Below are 10,501 nucleotides of genomic sequence, written 5' to 3' on the forward strand. Positions count from 1 at the left end.
GGCGTGGTAGACGGTGACAAAAGAAAGAAATGAAAGAAGGAAGAAACGACTGGCGATGGCAGACGTGATGATAGATTTGGGTGATAAAGGGCGGGGATGGTGGCGATGGCCGTCGTGGATGGCTAATCTAGGCATAGCATGCGGTGACGGTGATAGTAGATCTGGGCGTGGCGGTCGTGGATGTGGTGGTGATCGAGCTTGAAGAGAAAGAAAAGAAATAAGAGAGGTGGAAAAGAAGGAAGTGTTTTTTGTGTTTTGAATTTAGTGACTATGTTTTGACTGAAAACAGGTAAAATGTGATTTTAATATTTTGAATTTTTTGTATAAATTTATTTTGTGTTTTGCAGAATATATTTTTAAAAATAGGTAAGAAAATGCATTTTGAGTATTTTGAAAAATTAAAAATGAAAAATGGGTTGAAAAAAAAAAAAAAAAACACATGCCCTAATTCTTTCATATAATGGGATGTTGGAATTTGGGTATTTGTGAGAAGTTGGTTTAAAATATCTGAATGCATTGTTTTGAAAAATCACTATCCTATGTATATAATATCCTATGTATATTTTTAGTTAGCAATATATTTTTTTTCATCTTTTTATTTTAAATTTAATTTAATTAATAATAGAGAAGGTGTCTTTTTCAAAGAAAAAAAAAAAGAAGAGCTAAACCACATGAATTAGTCAAAGCATTTCTAAAGCTCTGAGAGTGTCTCCACTAATCACCCAATTCACAAAAGATGCACATTTTACACTAATAAAAATTAATTTAGTTGATTTTTAGCTCTCAAGCGCACTATTTTCACTGATCTTCTTATTCTATACTCGAGACAACACCTTAACATATTTGAAGTCCATTACTTTTTTAACAAAAAAAAAAATGAAAAGTGTTGATGAAGTGAGTTTTTAAATTTAAAAAATTCAACAATGGTTAAATTTAATATATTGACAATGATATATTTAATTTATATATATTTTAAAATTATGTAAAAATTAATATAATAAGTGATATATTTAATCTATTGAGAGTGAATTTTTGTTTGGTAAAAAGAATATGATTGTAATTTATAAATTTTGTATTTACATGTATTAATATATATCTATAAAGTTATTGTAATTAATTAATTCAAATAATTTAAATGAAATTTGGAGGAGATTTCGGTTTTTAAACACTTAGCTAATCTCTTTGGTGTGGCAGTACAGTTCGGTGAATGTGAACTCAAATGTGATGTGAACCAGAGAAATATTTTTTGTATATTATTATTATTATTTATGTTATTAACAAGAAGTGTGTTTCTATGCCAATTTGTGTGTGTAAAGAAAATGGGAAACAGGGAAGAATAAACCAAGTGAGAGCCTGAAGGATGGATGATATTGTATTAATTTTCATATTTGAATTAATTTATTATGTTTACTAGAAAATATTTTTTGATTTTTCATCTAAAAATACTAAAAGAATAAATTTAAAGTGAAATATTATGAATTTTAAATGATTATTGTGATAATTTTAAATATTTTTATATAATAAAAAATTATTCATATTTATAATTTTATTTTTAAATATAAAAAATCCCACATATAATTTTGCTTAAGACGCCTACTAAAGTTCCAGGCCGGCCCTGCTCCAGAGTCGGTGAATGTGAACTCAAATGTGATGTGAACCTGATTTATATATTATTATTATTATTATTTATGTTATTAGCAAGAAGTGTGTTTCTATGCCAATTTGTGTGTGTATGAGAGGAACGAGGAGGATGGAAATTAATTATAAAGAAAATGGGCTTCTGGAGGACAGACAGCACAGCTCAAAAGATCGAGGAGGCTGTGTGTGTATTCATTCATTCATCTAATAATTATAGCGAGCGATAGCCCATTTGCTCGAGACTTTATGTAGAGTAGTACAAGGAAACAGGGAAGAAAAAACCAAGCGAGAGCCTGAACGCAACGCGTATTGGACCGCAAGGTCAGGGCTCACCGCCAATACCATTTATTTATTTTGAGTCCACAACGCGGTCGGTCGGACCTCACGGACGCGTTTATACTTTTGTGGTACATTAAATACATTTTACATCCACTGTCTTGCTGGCCTCTGTTGCTTCGCATAGATTAGACGACGGGTGTTTGTTTTCTGAGCAGGTGAACAATGACTTCCACCAGCACCCAATTGCAGGATGGAGCTTCTCTCCCTCCTGGGTCTAGATTCCGGAAATACGACGTCTTCTTGAGCTTCAGAGGCGAAGACACCCGCAACGGCTTTGTTGATCATCTCTATTCGGCTCTGCATCAGAAGGTCATTTTCACGTTCAAGGATGACCTGAAGCTTGAGAGAGGTGAATCGATTTCTCCGGCGCTCCTGAAAGCCATCGAAGAGTCCAAGTTTGCCGTGGTTGTTTTCTCCAAGAACTACGCTTCTTCCAAGTGGTGCTTGGAGGAACTCGTTAAGATCCTCGAGTGCCAGAAGACGAGGGGACTCACCATTTTGCCCGTGTTTTATAAAGTAGATCCCTCGGATTTACGGAAACAAAGAGGGAGCGTTGGAGAAGCATTCGCCAAACACGAGGGAGATTCCAGCGATGAGAAGGAGAAGCAAAAGGTGCAGAGATGGAGGAATGTTCTAATCGAAGCGGCCAACATTTCTGGGTGGGATTCAAAAACACACGGGTAACAGCTACCTCTCAACAACTCAAAACTCAAACCTTTTTTTTAAATAAATGGATCTTTTGGATTTGGCCCCCTAAATACCACGTGGTTGTTATTGAGGCTTCAAGGTTTGGCCTCAATTCCCTAATAGAGGAGTGAGTGAGTCCCTTTTGATTTAGCATTTTTAATTTGATAGTTCTTTTGTAATTGCTGGTAGTTGGACTTTTCATGGATATTAATTCATTATATTGTGTTACTTCTGCTGCAATTATCTCACTCACCTTAAAGAAAGAACACTAAAAATAAAGATAGAATTGAATCAAAAGAATTAGATTATGTCTGGGTACATATTTTCTCAATCAATATGTTACTGGGTCACCTAGCTACGATGCCTCTCGGCTAAATTTTGATGAAAATAATATCATATATTTTGTGGTTACGGGCATTATATTATAGGAGGCACTGAAATGAAAGATAAATGACAATATCTTAACTATGAAATGTCTTTTGTGTTCTTAAACTCATATGATGTGCAGGCCTGAAGCAAAGCTTGTCCAAAACATTGCCATTCATATTTTAAATAGACTGGGAGATAATGGTTCAAGCGTTCTTGAAGATGTTGTTGGATTGTATCCTCGTATAGCAAAAGTGATGTCACTATTAGAAATAGGATTGGATTTGGATGATCCACGTATAGTAGGGATATGTGGAATGGGTGGTATTGGAAAGACTACCATTGCTAAGGCTGTCTATCACCAAATTTGTTCTCGGTTTGATGCTAGTTGCTACCTTCCAAATGTCAGAGAAGCTGCTGATGGGAAGCATGGCTTGGAGTCATTGCAAAGATCTCTTCTTTTTGATATCTTCTCGGTCTCAGACAGTGATATAAAAATAAGAAATCTTGATCAAGGGCGTAGTATGATAATGAACAGGGTACGGTGTATGAGGGTTCTTGTAGTCCTTGACGATGTGGACCAGCTAGATCAACTGGAAGCACTTTTTGGTAAGCTTGATTGGTTTGGTTCGGGTAGCCGGATTATAATAACAACAAGAAACTCTCATTTACTTAAAATACTTGAAGTGAATTATGTGTATAATGTCGAGCAACTAAATCACGAAGAAGCTTTAGAGCTATTTTGTTGTAAAGCATTTAGAAAAAACCAACAAACACAGGGTTATAAGGGACTCACAGACATTGTAGTTTATTACGCTGGAGGAGTCCCATTAGCTCTCCGAGTTTTGGGCTCTTTTCTCTTTGGCAGAAGCATAATTGAATGGCAAAGTGCAGTTGATAGATTAAGGCAACGACCCAATGCAAAAATTCAGGAAGTGCTCAAATTAAGCTATGATGGATTGGACCATGAAGAGAAGGAAATTTTTCTTGACATTGCGTGCTTCTTTAAATGGAAGAGCAAAGACTATGCAATGGATATACTGGATGCTTGTGGTTTCCACGCTGATATTGGAATAAGGGTTCTTGAAGACAAGGCACTTGTAACAATAACAAACAATAAGATAAATATGCATGATCTGATACAAGAAATGGGACGACATATTGTTAATGAAGAATCCCCAAAAGAGCCCGGTAGAAGAAGCAGGTTGTGGAAGGACAAAGACATCTACCATACACTCGCAAAAAAAACTGTAAGTGCAAGTGCTCTCATTTGAGAATGTGTGTTGAATTTGTCAATTATCTTCTCATCTAAGAGCCTAGGTTTGTCCAGTGAAGGGTATCTTTATTTTTATATTTTTGTTTTACTCTCAACAATATCTTCTCATGCATGCTTGGCCAAACTTCATTATTTAATTAGACCAACAAAATCTTTGCCTGTTAAATTATGAATCATCATGTCATCACAAAACTTAGACTAGTACATAGAAATATATATCTTGAACTCGTATAATATATATTATTTTTTGCTCCCAATAGAATGGAACATATTTAAATAGATAATTTTGCACAGCATTCACTTTGTTTGTTTAAGGATAAAAGCAGCGTCTCCCTTCGTTAAGATTCAGTTTCTTATTTTTACTACTTGTTTGTTAGGGGACAGAAGCAGTGGAGATCATAGATTTGGATTCTCATGAAACAAAAGAGATATCCTTGAGTCCTGATACGTTTTCAAAGATGAGCAAATTGCGACTGCTCAAGCTTAGTAATGTTCAGCTTCCTAATGGTCTTAACTACCTTTCCAATGATTTAAGCCTTCTTGATTGGCATGGATACCCTTTAAAATACCTGCCATCAAATTTTTTACCGAACAACCTTATCAAACTAAAAATGTCGAGTAGCTGCCTGAAACAAGCTTGGAATGGAAGAATGGTATGAGTAAAATAAATCCTATTCCTTTTATTTTTTTTTTACTATATATGCTTGCGTTGCTGAAATCCTATTTATTCTAATAAACTTTGTCTATTGATATCTATGGCAGTACCTAGACAAGTTGAAATACGTTGACCTCAGTTATTCATCATGCATAACCAAGAAGCTAGATTTTACACAGGTAACAAATCTTAAGGAATTGAGTCTTGAAGGTTGTACGAACTTGGTCGAGATCGACCCATCCATTAAAGCCATCAAAAGGATTATGTTATTAAATTTGAGGGGCTGCAAATATCTTAAGGTTCTTCCTACGGGCTGTTGGCTTAAATCCCTTAAACAACTTGATCTTTCTGGTTGCTCAAAACTCAAAAATGTTTTTGAAGTCTTAGTGTTTACGGAATGCTTAATTAAGCTTGATTTGGATGGAACTTGTGTAAAGGAACTGCCAGTTGAACATCTCAGCAATCTTCAATATATTAGCCTGCGGGATTGCAAAAAACTTACAAGTCTTCCAAGTGGCATTTGTGGGTTGAAGTTTCTTAGACATTTGATTGTTTCTGGCTGCTCAAAACTTAGCAAATTGCCTGAGAACCTAGGAGGATTGTTGAGACTGCAGGAACTTCGTGCCGATTTTACTGCTATTAAGCAACTACCATCCTCGATTGTACACCTGAAGGAACTTATATATTTGTCATTTAGGAGATGCAAGGGAGGAGTAACATCAACACCATGGAATTCACTGTTCTCGTCATTTCTAATTCCTAAAGAAAGTCAAGATCCCATGGGTTTTGAGCTACCTCCTCTATCAAGCTTACGCTCTTTGTTTATACTAGATCTCCGTAACTGCAACCTCTTAGAAGGATTTCTCCCAGATGACTTAGGCTCCTTATCCTGCTTGAAATATTTATACCTTAGTGGTACCAACATTACTAGTTTACCAACAAGCATCAGTAATCTTCAGCGTCTTTATGTTCTTCACTTGATGGATTGCAAGAAGCTTAAAACGTTGCCCTATCTCCCGACAAATATCTATTTCATTAATGCAAGTGGATGCACGTCATTAGAAACAATGCAAGGTCTACGTATACACAATAACCGGGATATGCAGTATATGGACATCATTTTAACTAATTGCCATCCACTAGCAAAGAATCAGCCCAGCCTTCACGTTGAACTTATCAGAAATCATCTTAAGGTCCATCTTAAGCTCTCTCTCTCTCTCTCTCTCTCTCTCTCTCTCATGTCTTTATTTGTGGTAGCCTCTCTCTCATGTCTTTATTTGTGGTAGCTGCAGAACATCGCTCATTGCCCGTACCGCACTATTGTTTTTCCAGGAAGAGAGATTCCAAAGTATTTCAGCAATCAAAATAATATGGGAAATTATGTTCGAATCCAGCTGATGCCATATTGGTATCAAAGGCTCAGGGCTTTTGTTGTATGTGCTGTTTTTGAATCAAAGGCTCCAAGTGATGCCCTCGTCTATGTGGAATGTTATTGGATACGCAATGATGTTGTAGTCTCTACCGAGTTGTTCTGGGTGAGCTGGTTCCATTTTGAGTCGGATCACTTTTTTCTGCGCTCCTTGAAATTTTGGAAGAAGGAGTACTGTGATTTGGAAACTTGGACTGATGTATTATTTTATTTTGCAAGTACTCGTCCTGAAATGCTTGTCCCAGTAAAATGCGCTGCTGAATTTGAATACGAGACTGACGAAGAATGGGAAGATCCATGTGCAAGTATCCAACAAAGTGACTGTGATGAGTTTGAGTCAATTGAATGGATGCAAGATGTTGTATCAAAAAAGAGAAGTTGGCATGACTATGACTGCAACAAGGCAAACATTGGAGAACAACTGAACTTCAAGAGACCGAGACATGCTGTCGCCCAATGGAGGGATTCTGAGTCTGAGTTGTCAGAAATTTATATTCAAAATATACGAAATTCAGTAGAGTTGCGCACCCCAACTTTCGGAGAAGTCGATTGTACTTCATTTATATTTGATGTCGATCTCAAATGGACTGATGGGCGGCTGAATGGGCATACTGTAAGTATATGGGGTTGACTTTTTTCTTCTTTCCTTTCGAGCCAAATGAGATAATTGTGCCAAATAAATAAACAAATGGATCAAAATCACAATTACTTTAATGGTGAATTTGTAAGAGACATACTTACTCTATTTGAGGCAGAAGATTTGAATTTGACTTGGTCTCTAGCCAAGTGTGAATTTATGAGTTATATCAATGTGGTATGCCTATAAACACGAAATATTTATTATTGATCAATAAAATTGTTTAAATATTAAAAATAATATATAATATTATATTTTTTCTAAACATAAAGTGTACTAAATTTACGTTAACTAGTGAGATTTTATTAGGTAAACTCATTGGGTTCACACAAACCCAACGAAGTGTTTATGGGGGCATTGCACTAAATTTTTCTAATAATTTTTTATATTATCAATAAAGGGAGTTAAAAAAGCATCTCTCATCATATTAACTACAAACAAATTACATTCATATTTTATTACATGGGATCACATTTTACTAAAAATCTTAAAAAGTTTATTAAAATGTTGAATTATGACTATCTATCAAATAATAAAAAAAATGTTCAATGACCTTTTTAACTCTTATTAATATTTGTTAGTCAATTTGTGATAATATCAATCACGTAATGTTAGTTATTACCCAATGCATATATATGTAATGTTCAATGCATGAGAAATTTAACTACCCAATCATTATCATATACATTTATTTATTTCTTATGGTCACAATATTAGTTATTATTATGAACAAACATAACAAAAAAATATTAGCAATAAAAAAAAAACAAAAACTAGTTGAAGAAGATCAAAGCAAAATTTCTACTTAACTGAAAATCCAACTTAATTAAATTCATATAACTTTAATTTTTCAATTTCTTAGCCATCCCTAAGGTTTGGTTAAAAACCTTTAAGTTAACCAAACTGAATTAAATCAAATTTTTAGATAAATTAAATCATACATTTTGATTTGATTTCAGTTTATAAATTTATAAAATAAATTTAGTTATAATTCACAAAAAGAACGTCATGGTTAAACGAATAAAATAATGAACTAAACCCCTTTTTCTATTTAAACTTGTTATGCCCAAATAATGAGTCCAAGTTTAAAGAAAGAGGTCCACAAGCCCATCGAGAGACATGGGTGAGAGACTATCTAGAGACTAAGTGCCCGAGAGACCAATGTGGCCAAGAGACTAAGAAGATTGACTTACCTGTGACCAAAGGATATATCGAGTGACCTCTTTTGGGAGCCTCTCTTGATGTTTTTGAGGGACCCTCTTGGAAAGACCTCATGAGTTACTTGACAGCAAGAAGATCTATATTTAAGAGACTATCGTGGGCCACCCAGACCTAAAAGTCCCTCTCCAAACCATGCGAGAGACCTCACCAAGAGACTATAGACCTTGAGAAACTTGATTTTTAAATATTAGTCACACAAGACCGTGGAGAACGAGACAAATTTACCTTCAATGTACCCACCTACAAATCCAAAACAACGTTTGATATAACTACTGAAAAATGTGATCTTTCTGGTATCATTCTCTTTATAAATAGGACAACCTTCCTCTAGTTGAGGTACACTCAGAACTCAATACTTACTAAAAGTTATATTTGCTCTGCATTCTACACTTTAATTCACAGAGAAACTTAAGCATCAAAAGGCCTATGCGAAAGGTCACACGTGCCCCTAATCGATTTCCTTCTTACAAGTTACCTGTAAACTATGATCAAGACACTCTCTCGCTACAAAAAAATTTATTGTTGTATTTAGGCAATAATTGGTACTATATATGGGAAACTCAAAATCAGTCTACGATAGCCCTAACAAGAAGCACAACTAACTAATAGAATAACGAGCAAGCAAGGACTCAATCTCTCGAGCACCAGCCAAAATGGTGAAAGACCCCCCTCGCTCCACCAGACCTTAGCGGGAGACCTACATCTATAATCACTTGATGTCAAGGTCTCTCAAGCATTCTTAGGTCCCATGGACTCACTCACATGACATGTAAGAGACTGACCCTCAAATCACACATGAGACTTACTCTTAGGTCTTGCGAGAGAGTCATTCTCATGTTCTACGAGAGACTCATTCTTAGGTCCTGCTAGAGACTAACTCACCCACTAGTCTCCTATCTGCCAAATAGTGTATTCATATGGTGCATCCAAAATGATTGAGATGGTATTTGAGTAAAACAAGCAACTAAAATGAGGTAATGGTGTGAAATGCACTATGTTTTTAGATTAGACCATGACATGCAAGTGAAGATGCACACATTATGGTTTGAACTGGCATGGTATTTCTCATAATATGGTGTTCTTTTAGCCAGTGGCATGTGTAGATATATGAAAACTACGAATCGCACCAAGACAATCTTAATGAAAATGTCTTATAGTCGATCACCACTAGATTCATTCTAGAGTTGTGCATTTAGTGTTTCTAGGTGTACTTTAATTTACTTGACCTAGAGCTTGTCCAGACTTGCTCAGCTTGCTAAAGAAATATGGGGCTCTATCCCTTAATATGTCATTTGATGATTAAGTTAGTCACAAAATTTGAGATAAAAATTGACACAATAATAATACAATTAATTCAGTAAATAATTGTTGGAATTCATGCCCTTATAAAGGACCACAACCATGCCACATGAATGATCGAATTCAAGGTTGATAGATGATTATGATCATGCTAGGTGAATCAATGGGCTATTTTTTGTTTTTGTTTTATTTACTTGGGATTTTCGAGATGATGTGGACATGGGCCCAAGTTTGGGTCCAATTCTTGGTCATGGACGTGGAAGACGTCCTCAGCCACGCTATTGGGTTTCTTGCACAATTAAACATGCACTATACATATTAACGCACGTGAGAAACTCAATCGAGGATCTATTATTACATACATGTATTTCAAAATGATCATGTATAAATATATTATTTTGGCCAACCCAATCAAAAGCTGATTGGGTAAAGATGTATCAGCATCATCATCATCATATATATATATACATATATATATGACTAAACTCATATTTTTTCTAATGTGTTTTTATGTTTCTTTTATGTAATCATTTTAATTTTTTTTTATTTTAATTACATCCCTGAACTTATTTTTTTGAGTTAATTTAATTTCTATATTTTGATAAATAAAATGAGATGAGTCAGTTTAACTCTCTTTTTTATATGTCAAAGTACAAGTATTAAATTGACTCGATAATATATGAATAAAGATGTAATTAAAAAATCAAGTATCACATTAAAAAAAATATGAAATTACAAAAACAAAAATATGAATTTATCCATGTATTTTCTATGTGGCTAATTTTTATGAACATATATATATATATATATAAAATCAAGATTTGATCAAGAATCTAGAATCTAATTTAAATTCCATTTAATCTTTCCAATATTAAGGATAACTATTTGAAAGATTTTTAAAAATAATTTAAAAAATAAATCTATAATTATCCTTTAAATAAAAAATTTAAATTT

At 34.4% G+C, this 10,501-nt stretch overlaps 1 protein-coding gene across 2 annotated transcripts; it reads left to right on the plus strand.

Annotated features, from left to right (window-relative positions):
• The first annotated feature begins 1,995 nt into the window (after window positions 1-1,995).
• On the plus strand, window positions 1,996-7,183 carry LOC127803559 (TMV resistance protein N-like). 2 transcript variants are annotated; one of them, XM_052339865.1, is made up of 5 exons: window positions 1,999-2,657; window positions 3,173-4,280; window positions 4,684-4,959; window positions 5,069-6,154; window positions 6,248-7,183. In XM_052339865.1, the coding sequence occupies exons 1-5, from the start codon at window positions 2,140-2,142 to the stop codon at window positions 7,019-7,021; spliced, it is 3,762 nt and encodes a 1,253-aa protein (XP_052195825.1). In that variant the 5' UTR covers window positions 1,999-2,139; the 3' UTR covers window positions 7,022-7,183. The 2 variants fall into 2 exon arrangements, with proteins under 2 accessions (XP_052195826.1, XP_052195825.1); XM_052339866.1 differs by lacking the exon at window positions 4,684-4,959 and having other exon boundaries at window positions 1,996-2,657; window positions 5,141-6,154.
• The last annotated feature ends 3,318 nt before the right edge of the window (window positions 7,184-10,501 follow it).

Source organism: Diospyros lotus, chromosome 6 (genome assembly GCF_014633365.1).
Source record: "Diospyros lotus cultivar Yz01 chromosome 6, ASM1463336v1, whole genome shotgun sequence".
Lineage (NCBI taxonomy): Eukaryota > Viridiplantae > Streptophyta > Magnoliopsida > Ericales > Ebenaceae > Diospyros > Diospyros lotus.